Source organism: Colletotrichum destructivum, chromosome 6 (genome assembly GCF_034447905.1).
Source record: "Colletotrichum destructivum chromosome 6, complete sequence".
Classification (NCBI taxonomy): domain Eukaryota; kingdom Fungi; phylum Ascomycota; class Sordariomycetes; order Glomerellales; family Glomerellaceae; genus Colletotrichum; species Colletotrichum destructivum.
The window spans coordinates 3,491,836-3,507,426 of NC_085901.1; the positions used below are offsets into that span (position 1 = coordinate 3,491,836).

Here is a 15,591-nt window from a genome sequence, read left to right on the forward strand (position 1 = left end):
AATTATCGGGAAAAGGCTTCCTAATCGACCAAGAGACAGAAGAATCTCATGGTTTGGGGGGGGGTGTGGAGGTTTGTTCACGCGCACGTGAGATGACACGGTTCAATCGTGCTCGTGGCATACGAAGAGCGCAGTATATTAATCTCTCGAAATGAAGGTGAACAAAGTGACGACCCGTACAGAAACAACAGCATGAGTTTTGCAGGCTTGTAGACTGAGCCGTACCAGCTCCAGCCCTTGTAAAGCTGGCTGTACTTGGGTTGCGTTCGGGGATATTACTGCGTAACAGGAACTAAACAAAGCCCTCGAAGCTTTTTTACCAATCTACGGACTCAAAGTGTACGTGACGTTGTTCCCCGGCACGCGAGGATAGAACTCGAAAGTGAACGTCGTCGGCTTCCCAGATGCAATCACGGCTTGCACCGTCGCCGCGGTCAGAATGACCTTTGCGCCGTCGTAGTTCCATTGCCCGCTGAAAGTCTATCACCGAACACAGTCAGCACGTCTCTCTTAGTCCTCGTTTTCTCCTCCCATCATGGCCTCGAAGGAAGGCGGAGAGGGAGGTGGGGAGGGAAGGGGGGTGATAAACACAGGAGAGAAAGGGGCAACACTCACGATACGGCCCTGCTGGAGGGGGCCAAGCCACTGCGTCCAGTCATCAAACAGATAGACCCCGTCGCTGCTCACGGCCTTCACAGCAGCCGGCATCCTCACGCCCTTGTAAGTGATCGGGATGTTCAGGTCCGCGCCCGCGACGGCCTTGGAGCCGGTCGAGGCGAGCGTGGGAACGTCCCACTGCACGATCTGGATCTGCGACGTCGCGCCGGCCGAGAATGTCAGCGTCAGGTTCGCCTTGCCCCCAGGCGCCGCCGTCGGCGTGAGGTACCTGGCCAAGAACGCCGCCTTGAGCGTGATGGCCGACGCCGAGACGGTGTAGTCGCCGCCCGTGGCCAGCGACGTGCCGGTGTCCGTCGTGATCTTGGTGAGCGTGTTCCCGTTGAACAGCCAGGGCAGCGTCTGGTCCGCCGGCGCGTTGCCGACGCGGTTGAAGACGTACGCCGACGAGTCCTGCGTCGTGGCCGCCGCATCGACGGTGCTGTCCGGCAGCGAGTTCCTCACACCGCGAACGGCGTTATTGATGATGCCGATGGACGTCGGATCCCGCCAGACGCGCGCGTCACGGTCCAAGTGGTCGAGACCGTTGTCCCAGACGACGACGGCCGTGTTGAGCGCCGTCGCCGTGCGGACGAGGTGGTCGGTCCACTTCCAGCGGCCGGCGGGCTCCGTGTTGAGCGGGCTCGCGTCGAACTCGCCAATGACGAGCGGCACGTCGGAGAAGTTGCCCCTGACGATGCCCAGCTCGGCCGCGAGTGCCGCCTTGTCGGCGTCGGAGCCCCAGACGGTCTTGCCCCAGGCGGAGAAGATGAAGTCGTAGGGGTTGTAGACGTGGTACTGCAGCGCCCAGGGGTTCTTGATGGCGGCCGGGGGCTTGAACCACTGCGTCGACTTGGCGGCGTCCATGCCGCCGCCGGCGAGGTTGACGACGCGGCGCGTGTTGTGGCCGCCGCTGTCGGCGAGGGCCCTGAGGAAGAGCTCGTTGAGCGTGTTGATGCGCGCGCCGTGCTCGGCGGTCGTGGCGGGGGGCTCGTTGATGGACTCGAAGGCGACGAGGCTGGATTTGCACGCCAGCTTGCGGCCGATCTGGAGCCAAAGGTTGTAGAACTTGTCGTACAGGACCTTGAGGTCGGCGTCGGTGGTTGCCTTGGTGACGTCGGCCCAGTTCCAAGAGTCTGTCGGGATGTATAAGTTGGTTTCAGATGGATATCAAGGTGAGGGAGGGAGATCAAGGTAACGAATACATAGGGGTTGAGTGAGTGAGTGAGTGACATACCGTGATGAACGTTGGTCAGGACGTAGAACCCGCGCGCAGTCGCCATGTCAACCACATCAGACACACGCTGAAGCCAGGCCGCATCGACCGTGTAGTTCGGGGCCGCGCTGGTGAAATGGTCGTTATAGGTCACTGTAACCCGTGTGTCAGCCATATATGCCTTCAAGTAAAAAAAACAGAAAAAAGTAAAAAAAACCACAGTCTCGTGTTGCGCGCCGTCCGCCACGGATGCCTTACCCGGAATGCGGACGCTCTTGAACCCGGCGGCCTTGACGTCGTCAAACGTCCTCTCGACCACGGGTGGGTTGTTCCACGACCCCTCGTTGGGGAGCGCGTCGAGCGTGTTGCCCAGGTTCCACCCGGGGCTCATGGCCTTGACGAAGTCGGCCGCCGAGACGTCGGCGAAGGTGCCGGGGCACGCCGACGGGGCAGCGCTGGCGCTCGCCGATGAGGCCGAGGAGGACGAGGATCTGACAGAGGTCGTCGACTGCGCCGAGCTGGACGCACGCGCCGTGCTCGACGTGATAGTCACTGTCGGCCTCGAGGTCGTCGTCGTTCGGAGAGTGGTGGGCGAGGGTGAGCTGGTTCCCTCGAGACACTGCGAGTACCCTGGCGTGTTATGGTTAGCAGATAGACTAAGACCCCCGATCGTGAAGTGCCGAGTTCGAGACGTACACTCGTGCGCCTTCACGCATTGCCATCCCGCTACGCAGGTCGTCGGTCCCGTCCACCCGTTGCCGCCACACTGGCCCCACGGCGCCTGCTGGGCCGAGACTCGGTGCGCCAGTGCAAGCAGCACGGCGATGCTGATGTCGATCTTCATGGCAACGACGCTCTAGTTGGGATGAGGGCGGCCTGGTGCAGGATCTGAGGGTAAATATCACAGGGAAGATTTCGCGCAACTGGCTCGAAGAAGCCGACTGTTTATACTCTAGAAGCATCCCCGCCTCTTACATCAAGAGAATGAATGTCCTTTTCGGGAACGCCAGACCATGGGCCGCCCCTAGGTAGCAAGCAGCTCCGTTCAATCACACCACTTACGAAAGCTGAACCAGCTGCCAGTACACGCGGCATTGCGCTTGGTGGAAAATCGCGTGAGAGCATGGGCGTCGGGGCGTGGGATGGACGAGATGAATACCTGAAGAGCTGAAGTTCAATCGTATAGTAGTCGGCACGGGCAGCGAGACCAGTCTCTTTTGAGGACGGAGCGCGTCTCCCAACGGCCTGGAAGGGTAAGCATCACGGCACGGGCGAGGGTTGCATCACGTAGACGGGGGGTTCCCAAAAGAGGCAACATGGGGGCATCTGCCTCCGTCCTTCCGCTCTCCGCTTACCCCTCAATCAGCCGGTGGGTGCGCGGAGTGTAGCTGGTTGTGATAGGTGTCATGTCAGGGGTTGCTTTGCAGAGAAGCACGGAGAGTTGTTCTCACGTGTCACACGTTGACCCTTGACCATGGATTACAAGTGATTGTGGTGGATGGGTGTACTATGTAGAGAGGATTGAATGGAACTGATGTGTGAAAGCTTGTTTTATTGAAATGCGATGCTACCCGCGCCTATCAGTCTGTCGAGTCAGGGCAGGACTAGGACGAGACGGGATAATCGTCCGTTCAACTGCTTCTTCCGGTCGGTATTTCGAGCACTTTCAATCCCTCATGTTGGTGGAGGGTCTGACACCAGTGATGGATGCCGAGTCCGTGTTCCGGCCAGATTCTTGCCGGGCTTGCCGGGCCGGGGCTCCACTCTCCGGAGGTATCAGCCGTTTCCATCTCTGGTAAGTTGTTGTAAGTACAACGGGGACTTGAGTGTCGAGGCGACCTTCCTGCAGAAGAATCATTTCTCCCACAAAACGCCGTATGCAGAACGAAGATCCAGTGTTAGTCCCGGAATATCGCGCAAGGCTCCTCGGGCTTGATGGTGGAACCTGTCCTGTAGTACTCCAGACGCCGGTACCGCGCGGTGGCGCAAAGATGAGATAGTGAGGTGTCGTTAGAGATGGGTTTCTAGTGCATTGTCACCAATGCAGCCTAGATTGTAGTCGACAAGCGATTCATTAACTCTCGAGACATGCCGAGATCGTCGCGGGGCGCCCGAAGAACTGGGCCAAGTCTTTTTTTTAGTTGTACGTGCTCGTAGCCCAAGAACACATTCCAGATTCCCATGTCTGCCACTGGTCTCCGTCGTGTTGTTCGGGAACTGCAGCGTCGAGTACCCGTTCTATCGCTTCGGCGGGCCGGGCGGAGGTGGCGGGTTCGTCGGGGTCCCGCGGAACTGGTTCTTGAGCTCGTCGAGGAAGTACTGCACGAAGCCTCGGTCCTCCGGGTTCGCTGCCACAACATCTGCGTCAGCCCGTCCTCTCCACACCATTTCTTTGTCCATGATCTTCCACGAGGGTTTGCAACGTACCAGACGCCTGGCCCTGGCGCAACGGCTCATGCGGCAGGGGCCCGTTGCGCTTCTCGTCGATATAGCGATGGACCCGGCCGACGCCGCGATGGAAGCCGGGGCTTTTCAGGATCTTTGCAGCCGAAAGACACATGTCAGCGTACTTTGTTACGCGCAAGCAGAGAACGGAACCCCCCCCCCCCCCCCCCCCCCGAGTCGGCCAGGGTCAAGCGTGCTGGACGAAGTTGCTCACCTGTCGGATGATGACGTCCTCGAAGGCCACGAGGGCGCGGATCAGCATGTTGAGCGGCGGCGCCATCGTCAAATCGTAATTCGGTACGGTAAAAGAATCATGTAGAGTAGCAGAGGCACGGGGCCCTGGTTGTCGCTGGCGACGGGGTAGTCGGGGGGTGCGGTGCGAACGAGGCCTTTGAGTCCCCGAAACGGTGGTGGCGACGGCACTTTCGGTGTTTTTGGTGCAAATCAAGAAGGATTGTTGGCTTAGTCAGCACACATCGACGCATCATGCATTTGGCTGCCCATTGGCCGGGCTTCACTAATATAATAATAGGCACCATGCAGAGTCGGTCAATGATCGCTTGTGATGAGAGATTGATAGATTTTATTGCTCTCGCAGCTCAAGACGGGGCCGAGAACTTGCTCGACTTACGAATGGAGCGTGTAGGTTGACAGAACTCCAGAAATAAAGGTGACCAGAGAGCCCAGCGAGGAACATGAACATGTCCCATCACCTTTCCCTCTCTTCCTTGCTTACTTCTGAGGATTCGCTTGATGGGCGAGTCTGGCATCCAGCAGCAAACGATGTGCTGCTGATCATGATGGGCGAAGTACTTCGGCTTCGCATAATGAGACGGTGCCGACCCATGTCAATACACCCAGGGGCAGGGCGGTGTGTAACCATGATCCAGCTGTACTCTACCCGACATCCGGATGAGACGGAATACAAAACTGGTCGGGCTAGATCCTGATGTTGTAGACACGTGGACCTCGCGGCGAGCGCCTGGAGTCAGGAACCATCACCATATCTCGCTGTGTCAATTAAGCCGACTTCGCTCATTAGACGACGCGCTGGTCCATAGATCACGGGGGCACTCTCCTCTTGGTACGTGCATGAGCGCATCACCGACGTCGACCCACCGTCCCGAATCTGGATCTACATTCATCGGAAGAGTTTGTCAACGAGCCGTCGGACTCCTCCACGTTCAATGTCTCCGTCACAAGACTGGTCCTCAGCTGGCAAAGTGATCCCATTCGCCCCAGTTCAGCGGAAGCCCGATGTCGAGGTTAGCTTCCAGCGCATTGTCCACCGCCGGCAAGTTGAAACTCGGGTCAAAATGGCCAAATACGTCCAGATGCGGCATAGCATCGACGGCCGAGAAATCAATGGCGTCCAGCGGCGGGAACTCGGTCGTCGAGGCTGTTACTGCCGGCACCGCTGCGGCCTGCGATACTGCATCCGGCGCCGCAGCCACAGAGGCAACCTCCTCGGTCCTTGCGGTCGTGGGAACGTCCGTGATGGACGACGTCGCAAGTGGCCCTGCTGTTCCCTGGGCAATCGAGTTGGCCGCCCTCTCCATCTCTCTCAGGATGCGCTCACCCAGCCCGGCGACCACCCTCGCGCTCCAGTACACGTCACCGAAGCGTTTCATCAGCTCCGAGTTGGACTTGAAGGCACTGCGGGCGCGGGCTCGAAACATGGGCAGCGCGCTGTGCCGCATCTTCCTGTATTCGACGCTCAGCGCGAGGGAGAGGGCGTAGGGGACGAGAGGCACGGGGCTCAGGTGATCCCGACGGATGGCTGAAGATATGCGCTCGGCCGCCAGGGAGCGACGGGCGTTTGCCGAAGCAGGTGGGATGGACGAGGCGTACTGCGCTGGCGGGCCAGGCCTAGACAGACGGCACGATAGGATGATGACGGCGTGGTAAAAGACTTCGATGGTCGCTGCGAGGGTTGTCAGAGATTCCGAATCGGCATGAACAAAAAGGAACAGAACAGAGGGCCTGACGTACCGAGGAGCGGCGTGGAAACCTGCAAGGCCTCGGCTTCCAGGATCATGGGCTCCAGCACCGGCAGGTCAATAAACGGCTTGCTTTCAAGAGACTGAGCGATGACGCCTGGCCTGTACAGTTCAATTACCTTGTCCAGCCACTGCACAACCGACAAAAAGAGTCGGAAGCACGGCGCTTGCCTACGAAAGCAGTCATCGAGACCAGGCCCGATGTCTCCCTCGTGCAGGACGCAGGGTCTTCCGTACGATGCGGCGTTGATACGGTCGAGAGCCCACACGGCACAAAACAGGGTATCTAGCGTATCGTCACTGGAGTGGAAAAGATGCAAGCCGAGGGTCTGAGAGTGGTGGGCTGCTCTGGCACCCAGTCGAGCGGGCAAATCCGCCTCGTCGGCGCTCGAAGGTTGAACGTACAGCGACAGCATGCAGAGAGCGCGAATATGCACTGTCCGGTCCGAAATCAGGCTCGTCTCCAGGATGGTTTGGACAGACCCCGACAGCATCTGCGAGAAGTCTTGGTAAGACAGCTTCTTATTGCCTTGGTTGGCGAGGCGCAGATGGCTCTTCATCTCAGGGTCGGCGGCAGCTGCCAGAGAGACGACCTGGCGCATGACAATAGCGGCTGGAGAATCACCATCATCTAAGAGGTCTTCCGGGACCAGGGCGAAGATGGGGTGAATCTTCTCTCGATACACCCTGTGCAGGTGTCTGAAATCCCTCTCTGACGGCACGCACTTGAGGCAAGTCTCCTTTACGAAGGGCAGCAACGCCTTGTCGATCATGGCTGGTGGGCGCGACACAACGCTGGCAGTCGACTGGGCGGATGTTGCGTTCACGGACGGAAGCCATACACCCACCTCTGCCTTTTGAATAGGGTCCGCCGCCGCCGCTGGATCGGCGGCTTCGGTGAACATGCCCTCCGGGTTGAGGTCGCCCACGAACCGTGTTTGAGGGGTCTGCGCATGATCCGGCTGGCCTGTCGTGGCCGATTCGCGGCGGGAGGGCGATTTGGACAGCGCACCATCATCAGGTGCCGCCGTTGAGTTGCGGTGCTTGGTGGGTGAGCCGGTGGATGAGACCAGGTGTCTTGGACGAGAGTTAGCCTAGATCCAGAATTTGCCTGATTGGGAAACCAACACGTCTTTGGCCGGCGAGGATCCTGCAGGCCCATCATGCGCATTTGCGTGCGCGAGCTCTACCGGTGCAACCTCGGCGTGGATGCAACGTTTCTACCGTCCCGAATCAGATACGCGTCTCGGTAGATGGTCGAAACTAAGCTGATAGACCCTCGCGTTACACAAAACCAACCTTCTTTTTGCGACATGATTCACAGGCTTGCTGGACCTGCTTCCGCTTGAGAGGAAGCCCCGAAGCGTCGGAGCCGACAAACTTGACGCCTTTAGCTGAGCCGTTGTTCATCTTTCCGAGGCCTGAGTGACTCCGAAAGGAACAAAAGGTAAAGGAGCGATGCGCAAGTGAAGCATAATCACTGCGGGTATCCGTCTCTGGGCGTGAATCGAGGGTGAGCTGAGACGATTCGGGTGTGTAAGGCGCTGAATGGCAGGCGAAGGATTCCCCCACCCCGCGCAGGTGTGACTCGTCCTAGGCTTAGTCATCCGCCCAATTTCTCGGTGTATCCTCGGTGTGGTCCTCCCACCTTCCTCACCTCTCTCTCCTCTCTCTCTCTCTCTCTCTTTCTCTCTGACGCTCTCACTTCTTCACCATACCGAATCTGGCTCACCTGGCTCAGCTTGTTCGCTCAGTCCAATTTGACAATGTTTAGCCTTGACACAGATCAAGTAACTCGGGCTAGATTCCATGGACCCATAGACTTTTTACTGTTGTTCTCACTCCTGCTTAACTGACCGCTTCTCCAAGTTGGTCGGGTGAGCGGGCTGAGCTTCAGCTTGCCCCCTAATTTCAAGATGAACACAAACCAGTCCAAACGCCAACGCTATGCCAAACTCACGATTTTACCACCTCAGCATTTGAGGGACGTCACCATTTCAACACGCGTTATGCCGCTCGGCCACCCAAGCCGCTCTTGACGCCTTCCAGCACCACTCCCCATCTGCCTCCCAGGTTCTTGTCCTTGACGGCCTCGCTCAGCCGGCCTGTGACAAGCTTTCGCATGAGCAACGTGTCTCTTGCTCGCTTCAGCTTCTTGCCGTCTCCTTCGGACAGATATTCCTCGAACCACGTTTCCTCCGTCGCGTCAAAGGGCAGGCCCACAAGCTCCGTGGCTCGGGCGGCGGTCTCCTCGTTGGCAGGGGCACCGATCACTGTCGAGATCAACTGGCGGAAGAGCTGCGCTCTCACGGCGTCGGCGTGCGTCCTGGAAAAGTACAGCGCCTCGGTGACGCTGGTGCGCGCCATTGCATCAAATAGCAGCTCCATGGCCGCAGAAGTCTTGAGTATGGGCTGGACCGTGTGGAAATACGACAGAGGCAAGGTGTAGTCGCCGTCGGGCGCACGGCGCACAAGGGCTGTCATGATCTCGTCGGCGAAGTCGGTGGTAAGCGAGGGATGCGCGATGTATTCGAGTGCTTTCTGTTGCAAGGACATTCATTAGTGAGCGGGAAACCGTGGCAAACACAGACAGGCTTACTTCGAACTGCTCGTGGTCCAGGAGCCACAGACCCTTCATGAAAATCTGGTAGTTCTTGGGGACGCCCGACGTGACTGCAAACTTGGACGACGCCTGAGCTCTGGCTTGGCTCGTGTCGAAGTCAAGCAGGATGTAGTAGAAGATGGAGAGCCGGTGGTGCGTCGAGATGGTGGTTTCGCAGAGGTGCTGGTGTAGTGTTCGCAGGGCGCTCTCGGATTTGGGAGGATATGTCTTGGCTGTAACAGTCCTGCGTCAGTCGATCCATTAAGACCTTTTGCAGTCTCACGGTACGCACCCTTGGTGAGGCCCAATGCCTTGAGCACCCGATCAATGAACAGAGCGCCATCGAGACTCTTGCGAGACGTGTCGATCTCCTGGATGGTTTTGCGATCGTAGGGGAACTCTTGCCCTCCGAAAACGTGATCGAATTTGGTATAGTCGAACATGGCGAGGTGTTGGCGACGATGCTCTCGACGGGAGTTGGTGGGTTCGGTGATGGAGACGACAGAGCGTGATCTTGGGTGTTTTCTATTTTGCCGGGATGATGAATGCGACAGGCTGAATGCTGAGTGTTGCTAAATGGAGCTCCAGCCACACCTCGTCTGGAAAGTGGAAGTGCACCAGCCACAGTCGCTAACTGACGAGCCCCCCACAAAGAGGACGCGAGATGTGGGGTCGGGCGGTGTAGCGTGTTTGTTTACAATCGGCCTAATCGGTGACCAACTCAAACAAATCAGAGTGGGGGAGCCAAACAACACAATAATTGCATTTTCCCCTTCCCATCACGACACCACCGAAAGAACACCACCACCAACACCACTTTGCAACGGCGGCCCTGTTGCGGTTGCTGCCTTTCTTCCTTCTTTTGCAATCGGTGACATTTCACTGATTGACTGAGACCATCTTAATACTTCACTTTATTGCTCGACAAACCCGTTTCTTCCGACTAACCGACACCAAGCATTATCCCCCACCCCAACCAGCATAATGTCGACTCGTCCGCGCCGCGCGACGCGCCGCCAGGCCATTGTCGACTCGTCGGATGACGAAGATGAGATCGCAAATGTCACCAAGAGGGAATCGAGCGAGGAAGAGTTCGCCCCAGAACCATCTAAAAGCCCAGTGCGCCGACCTACACGCGCCCGCAAGAGCGCAGCACCTGCGTCTGCTCCCGCCCCGACAGCGCCGCGCCGTCGCGGTAGACCGAAAAAGAACGCCGACCCTGCCCCGTCGGAAGAACCTACAAAACTCGAGGCCTCTTCGATCCTCGAGGAGCCTTCGGCCGTGGACGAGCCATCTGTTGCAGAGACGGCTTCGGTGGCAGCAGAGGAACCCTCAGCTATTGAAGAGCCAACGACCCTGGAGGAGCCCACAACCCTCGACGTCGCTCCCTCAATAGAGCCCAGTGAGATCTTTGATCCCGACCAGACAGTCACCAAGACCGAGCTGCCCTCTTCGCCAAGGAAGGCCTCTCATAAAAAGCCTAGGAAGAGCGTCGCACCCCGCGCATCCAAGTCCGCAACGCCAGCATCCGTTCCGACGCCTAGGCCGTCCGCTACACCCGATCCCTCCCGGACACGGGACGAGCCTCTGGCCGACATAACCGCCACCGCGGTCAACGAACAAAGGCCCCACGCCGATGATACGCAGGCCACCTTCAAGCCCGTCCGCGCCATGGATACCGTTCTGGAAAAGCCGATGGATATTGTGCTCAAGTCAAGGAACCTGACGATTCCTGTCGTCGAGGACACCACCCCGAAGCCTCGCCTTGTCATCTCGTACCTGATCCTTACCAACTTCAAGAGTTACGCAGGGAGACAGGAGGTCGGCCCCTTCCACGGTTCCTTCTCCTCCGTTGTCGGCCCCAACGGTTCTGGAAAGTCCAACGTCATCGACTCTCTCCTCTTTGTGTTTGGTTTCCGCGCCAGCAAGATGCGTCAGGGCAAGCTCTCTGCTCTCATCCACAACTCGGCGCAGCACCCCAACCTGGACTACTGCGAAGTTTCTGTGCATTTCCGAGAGGTCATGGACCAGGTCAGTACTCCCCAGTCCTCGTTGTAGAAACAATTGCTAACATAGCCGCAGCCTGGTGGCGGTCACGAGGTGATTCCCGATTCCGACCTCATCATTTCTCGCAAAGCCTTCAAGAACAACTCGAGCTCGTACTACATCAACGGCAAGACCTCCAACTTCACTACCGTCACCACCCTCCTCCGCGACCGCGGCATCGATCTTGACCACAAGCGTTTCCTCATCTTGCAGGGTGAGGTCGAGTCCATTGCCCAGATGAAGGCCAAGGCGGCCAACGAGCACGACGACGGTCTCCTCGAATATCTAGAGGATATCATCGGCACTTCCAAGTACAAGGCACCGATCGAGGAGTCGGCGGCCGAGGTCGAAACACTCAACGAGGTCTGCATGGAGAAGAGCGGCCGTGTGCAGCACGTTGAGAAGGAAAAGAACAGCCTCGAGGACAAGAAGAACAAGGCGCTGTCATACATTCGCGACGAAAACGAGCTCACAGTCAAGAAGTCAGCTCTCTACCAGCTCTACATCGGCGAGTGCAACGACAACGTCGCCGTCACCGAGGAGGCGATCAGCCAAATGCAGGCCCAGCTGGACGACGAGCTAGAGAAGCACCACGGTAGCGAAAAGATCATCAAGGAACTTCAGAAGTCGTACTCCCGCGGCAGCAAGGAATTCGAGGCGCAAGCAAAGGAGACTGAGGCTCTTGTCAAGGAGATGGCCAAGTTCGAGCAAGAGCGCGTCAAGTTTGACGAGAAGAAGAAGTTCCTCAACGACAAGCAGAAGAAGTTGGAAAAGACCATCGCCAACGCCGAGAAGTCGGCCGTTGAAGCCGACGAGACCATCGCTCAATGCGCCGAGGAGATCGAGGATCGCGCCAAAGAGATTGCTTCGCTCGAAATCCGAGTGCAGGAAGAGGAGGCCGAGCTCGCGACCATTCGTGAGAGTCTCAAGGGCAAGACACAAAAGTTCTCGGACCAGATTGCAATCAAGCAAAAGTCCCTGGAGCCCTGGAAGGAGAAGATCAACCAGAAGCAGTCGGCGATCGCTGTCGCACAGAGCGAAATGAACATTCTCGAGGAGAAGGCCAACGCCGGCGCAGTCGCCATATCCGAGACGGAGGCCAAAATCGCCGCCATCGAGGACGCGAGAACAGCCAAGGCGGAGGAGCTGAAAGGGTGCCAGGCCGAGAAGACCAAGCTGGAGGAGGAGGCGAAGGAGGTCGAGCAGGAGTTGTCTCGCTTCAACGCCCACGAGCCCAAGATCCGCGCCAAGGTGTCCAACGCCCGGCAGAAGGCCGACGAGGCTCGCTCCAGTCTGTCTAAGACACAGACTCAGGGCAACGTTCTCACGGCCCTGATGCGTATGCGCGAGTCTGGTCGTATCGACGGGTTCCACGGAAGGCTGGGCAATCTCGGCGCGATTGACCAGAAGTACGACGTGGCAATCTCGACGGCGTGCGGTGCTCTCGACAACTTCGTCACCGACACGGTCGAGGCTGGTCAGCAGTGCATCGAATATCTCCGCAAGACCAATCTTGGCCGTGGCAACTTCATGTGCTTGGACAAGCTCAGGGTACGAGACATGAAGGAGATCCAGACGCCAGAGAACGCGCCTCGTCTGTTCGACCTTGTCACGCCCAAGGAAGAGAGGTTTCGGCCTGCCTTTTACCATGCTCTCCAGGACACCCTAGTGGCGAACGATCTCGCCCAAGCCAACAGAATCGCCTACGGTGCCAAGAGATGGCGTGTTGTCACACTGGCCGGTGAGCTCATTGACAAGTCCGGTACCATGTCCGGTGGTGGCTCGACCGTCAAGAGAGGCCTCATGTCGTCGAAGCTCGTTGCCGAGACGTCCAAGGAGCAAGTCTCCAAGCTCGAGGAGGACCGTGACGTGCTGGAAGAGAAGTACCAGGACTTCCAGGAACAGCAGCGAGAGCTGGAGACGAGGCTGCGCGAGCTCAACGAGCAGATCCCCGCGCTTGACACCAAGATGCAGAAGATCACTCTGGAGATTGAGAGCGCCGCTCGCAACCTCGCCGATGCGCATCGCCGCATCAAGGAGTTGAGCAAGGAGCACCAGCCGTCGGCTTCGGATGACAAGCGCATCGCAGCCCTTCGCAAGGAGATCGCCAAGCTCGAGAAGGAGGTTGAGAAGCTTCACGATGAGACATCCGGGGTCGAGGAAGAGATCAAGGCTCTTCAGGACAAGATTATGGAAGTGGGTGGTGAGAGGCTCCGGCTACAGAGGGCCAACGTCGACTCGCTCAAGGAGGAGATTGTGTCTCAGAACGAGGAAACGTCCAACGCCGAGGTCCGCAAGGTCAAGGCCGAGAAGCAGAAGACGAAGCTCGAGAGGGATCACGCCAAGGCGTCCAAAGAGGTCGAGGCAGCGATCCACGACCTCGAGAAGCTCGACCACGAGATCGAGAACCAGGGCGAGAAGGCTGAGTCCCTCCAGAACCAGGTTGAAGAAGCCGAGGAGGGCTTGGCGGCGAAGAAGCGCGAGCTGTCGTCACTCAAAGCCGAGCTCGACGAGAAGACGACGGAGCTGAACGCCACGCGCGCCATCGAAATCGAGATGCGCAACAAGCTCGAAGAAAACCAAAAGGTTCTGGGCGAGAACCAGAAGAGACTCATGTACTGGAACGACAAGCTATCAAAGCTGACGCTCCAAAACATCGAGGACCTCACCGGCGCGTCCCAAGCTCCCAAAGCTACTCCGGCACCAGCAGCAGCACCAAGGCCTGCAACTGCCGAGGGAGGAGAAGGAGACGAAGAGGGCGAGGGCGAGGGCGACAGGACCATTACGCAGGATGCCGTCGATGGCGGAGCCAAGTCCCAGCAATCCGGAGAGGACGACGACGAGGAGGACGATGACGAAGAACCGGATCGGCCGGAGCGGCCCTCCAGTCAGCCTCAAGAGCTGCCCGTGTACACACCTGACGAACTTGCTGACATGAGCAAGGAGAAGCTCAAGGGAGAGATCGCGGCGTTGGAGGAGAAGACACAAAACGTCAACGTCGACCTTGGTGTCCTCGCCGAGTACCGCCGGCGTGTCGAGGAGCACGCCGCGCGGTCATCGGACCTGCAAAGCGCTGTCAGCCAACGCGACACAGCCAAGAAGCGCTGCGACGAGCTCCGGCGCCTGCGTCTGGAAGGTTTCATGGAGGGCTTCAGCATTATTTCGCTGCGGCTGAAGGAGATGTACCAAATGATCACGATGGGTGGCAACGCCGAGCTCGAACTGGTCGATTCCCTGGACCCCTTCAGCGAGGGTATCCTGTTCAGCGTCATGCCGCCCAAGAAGTCATGGAAGAACATCAGCAACCTATCTGGTGGTGAGAAGACGCTCAGCAGTCTGGCGCTTGTCTTTGCTCTGCACCACTACAAGCCGACGCCTCTGTATGTCATGGACGAGATTGACGCCGCCTTGGATTTCAGAAACGTAAGTCATGCAAATCTCCTTGGTACCGCCACCACATCCGTGCTAATCTTGGGTCTACAGGTCTCGATTGTCGCCAACTACATCAAGGAGCGCACCAAGAACGCTCAGTTTATTGTCATCTCACTCCGAAACAACATGTTTGAGCTGGCCGCCCGACTTGTCGGTGTTTACAAGGTCAATCACATGACGAAGAGTGTGACGATTGAGAACCAAGACTACATTGTGAGGAGGGGTCAGCAAGGCGGTCAGCAGAGCCAGAGCCAGCAGACCCAGTCTCAAACAGCCACGCAGCAGACGGCAATGGTGCGGTGAGGTCCTACATGAGGCGGATGAGGTGGGAGTGTAACGAATGATGGCTGCTTCTTTTTCTTTACGCGCGTCGGATCCTGGGTGGGTCTCTGTTTATTGTATGTCATAGATATCATGACTGTACGAGGGGTAGGGAGGCGCTGGATCCAAAGTAATCATGTCAAATGGGAGGCTTCTTGGCTTTTTTCTTTCCCCGTCATTTTGTTATGCGTCTTGTAAGATGAGAATATTCCTCGTCTCATGGTATCATCTCTCTCGCGTGTGTAATCTTGTTCAACCTCGCTTCCTGGACCTGTTCCTGGGCCTAGTGTGCGTGATCTTGTACACGAGCGCACACGCATCTATGTGATCGCTCCATGTGTCCTGTCTGACAAGAGGGGTGGCGCTGAGGTTTTGGGCGAATCTCGCCTGACCCGAAGAGGCGAGTCGAGTAAATAAGTACCTTGTGGCGTGGGTTAACGGTAACGTGCTGAGAAGCACGAGGCTGTCTCCCTCTTACAAGCTGGCGTTGGAGGAGATGACTGTGATGGCTGAGACGAGAGCTCTAGACATGAGGGGGTGTATCCGGGACCGAGCGAGGGCTTCCAGATGGATATCGACGATGGATCATCGCACATACACCGCGTCTGCGGCTGAGCGCTGACAGGTTGGTACCTGCATGATCTATCTTGGAGGACGCACGGCGGCGGTCTCGGGTGGCCGCATGAGAGAGCTGGGCATGTGCGACGTTGAACCCCCGTGTCCCCCCGGACTGGCTGAGGTTGGAGGTGAGACAGAGACACGATCTATCTGGTATGGCGCTCGCGAAGTAGGGACCTTGGTGAGAGACCCGGTGATGGGGAAGACGATACCCAGTGCCGCGGGTATTGACGGATGGTGATTCCCGCCGATGCGAT

The 15,591-nt window shown here is 57.9% G+C and overlaps 5 protein-coding genes across 5 annotated transcripts; 1 reads left to right on the forward strand and 4 right to left on the reverse strand.

The window, feature by feature from the left end:
• Positions 1–258: 258 nt before the first annotated feature.
• Positions 259–2,746, reverse strand: CDEST_10246 (Putative Cellulose-binding domain, fungal, glycoside hydrolase, family 5, immunoglobulin). Its single transcript, XM_062926404.1, has 5 exons — positions 2,567–2,746; positions 2,129–2,500; positions 1,892–2,023; positions 616–1,790; positions 259–480 (listed from the first exon to the last, which is right to left on the reverse strand). The coding sequence occupies exons 1-5, from the start codon at positions 2,712–2,714 to the stop codon at positions 325–327; spliced, it is 1,983 nt and encodes a 660-aa protein (XP_062782455.1). The 5' UTR covers positions 2,715–2,746; the 3' UTR covers positions 259–324.
• A 639-nt stretch (positions 2,747–3,385) lies between these two features.
• CDEST_10247 (Putative MIOREX complex component 7) lies at positions 3,386–4,721 on the reverse strand. Its single transcript, XM_062926405.1, has 3 exons — positions 4,530–4,721; positions 4,298–4,409; positions 3,386–4,218 (listed from the first exon to the last, which is right to left on the reverse strand). The coding sequence occupies exons 1-3, from the start codon at positions 4,593–4,595 to the stop codon at positions 4,109–4,111; spliced, it is 288 nt and encodes a 95-aa protein (XP_062782456.1). The 5' UTR covers positions 4,596–4,721; the 3' UTR covers positions 3,386–4,108.
• A 173-nt stretch (positions 4,722–4,894) lies between these two features.
• CDEST_10248 (Putative zn(2)Cys(6) fungal-type DNA-binding domain-containing protein) lies at positions 4,895–7,878 on the reverse strand. Its single transcript, XM_062926406.1, has 4 exons — positions 7,615–7,878; positions 7,444–7,535; positions 6,308–7,392; positions 4,895–6,239 (listed from the first exon to the last, which is right to left on the reverse strand). The coding sequence occupies exons 1-4, from the start codon at positions 7,723–7,725 to the stop codon at positions 5,527–5,529; spliced, it is 2,001 nt and encodes a 666-aa protein (XP_062782457.1). The 5' UTR covers positions 7,726–7,878; the 3' UTR covers positions 4,895–5,526.
• Positions 7,879–7,980: 102 nt separating this feature from the next.
• On the reverse strand, positions 7,981–9,517 carry CDEST_10249 (Putative ELYS-like domain-containing protein). The gene is made up of 3 exons (XM_062926407.1): positions 9,210–9,517; positions 8,915–9,150; positions 7,981–8,856 (listed from the first exon to the last, which is right to left on the reverse strand). The coding sequence occupies exons 1-3, from the start codon at positions 9,358–9,360 to the stop codon at positions 8,323–8,325; spliced, it is 921 nt and encodes a 306-aa protein (XP_062782458.1). The 5' UTR covers positions 9,361–9,517; the 3' UTR covers positions 7,981–8,322.
• A 161-nt stretch (positions 9,518–9,678) lies between these two features.
• Positions 9,679–15,073, forward strand: CDEST_10250 (Putative structural maintenance of chromosomes protein). Its single transcript, XM_062926408.1, has 3 exons — positions 9,679–10,948; positions 11,000–14,386; positions 14,447–15,073. Exons 1-3 carry the CDS (start codon positions 9,902–9,904, stop codon positions 14,696–14,698), a joined length of 4,686 nt encoding a protein of 1,561 aa, XP_062782459.1. The 5' UTR covers positions 9,679–9,901; the 3' UTR covers positions 14,699–15,073.
• The last annotated feature ends 518 nt before the right edge of the window (positions 15,074–15,591 follow it).

Bases quoted from the DNA above. Each gene is read 5' to 3' on its own strand.
- CDEST_10246 (XM_062926404.1), bottom strand. From the start codon at position 2,714: ATGAAGATCGACATCAGCATCGCCGTGCTGCTTGCACTGGCGCACCGA. The intron at 2,501-2,566 runs GTACGTCTCGAA...ATAACACGCCAG, and splicing joins ATGCGTGAAGGCGCACGAGT to GGTACTCGCAGTGTCTCGAG. The intron at 481-615 runs GTGAGTGTTGCC...GTTCGGTGATAG, and splicing joins CCCTCCAGCAGGGCCGTATC to ACTTTCAGCGGGCAATGGAA.
- CDEST_10247 (XM_062926405.1), bottom strand. From the start codon at position 4,595: ATGGCGCCGCCGCTCAACATGCTGATCCGCGCCCTCGTGGCCTTCGAG. The intron at 4,410-4,529 runs GTGAGCAACTTC...TCGGCTGCAAAG, and splicing joins AGGACGTCATCATCCGACAG to ATCCTGAAAAGCCCCGGCTT. The intron at 4,219-4,297 runs GTACGTTGCAAA...ATGTTGTGGCAG, and splicing joins GCGCCAGGGCCAGGCGTCTG to CGAACCCGGAGGACCGAGGC.
- CDEST_10248 (XM_062926406.1), bottom strand. From the start codon at position 7,725: ATGAACAACGGCTCAGCTAAAGGCGTCAAGTTTGTCGGCTCCGACGCT. The intron at 7,536-7,614 runs GTTGGTTTTGTG...TCGGGACGGTAG, and splicing joins AATCATGTCGCAAAAAGAAG to AAACGTTGCATCCACGCCGA. The intron at 6,240-6,307 runs GTACGTCAGGCC...CAACCCTCGCAG, and splicing joins GGTTTCCACGCCGCTCCTCG to CGACCATCGAAGTCTTTTAC.
- CDEST_10249 (XM_062926407.1), bottom strand. From the start codon at position 9,360: ATGTTCGACTATACCAAATTCGATCACGTTTTCGGAGGGCAAGAGTTC. The intron at 9,151-9,209 runs GTGCGTACCGTG...GGACTGTTACAG, and splicing joins GGCATTGGGCCTCACCAAGG to CCAAGACATATCCTCCCAAA. The intron at 8,857-8,914 runs GTAAGCCTGTCT...TCCTTGCAACAG, and splicing joins TGGACCACGAGCAGTTCGAA to AAAGCACTCGAATACATCGC.
- CDEST_10250 (XM_062926408.1), top strand. From the start codon at position 9,902: ATGTCGACTCGTCCGCGCCGCGCGACGCGCCGCCAGGCCATTGTCGAC. The intron at 10,949-10,999 runs GTCAGTACTCCC...ACATAGCCGCAG, and splicing joins TCCGAGAGGTCATGGACCAG to CCTGGTGGCGGTCACGAGGT. The intron at 14,387-14,446 runs GTAAGTCATGCA...TTGGGTCTACAG, and splicing joins CCGCCTTGGATTTCAGAAAC to GTCTCGATTGTCGCCAACTA.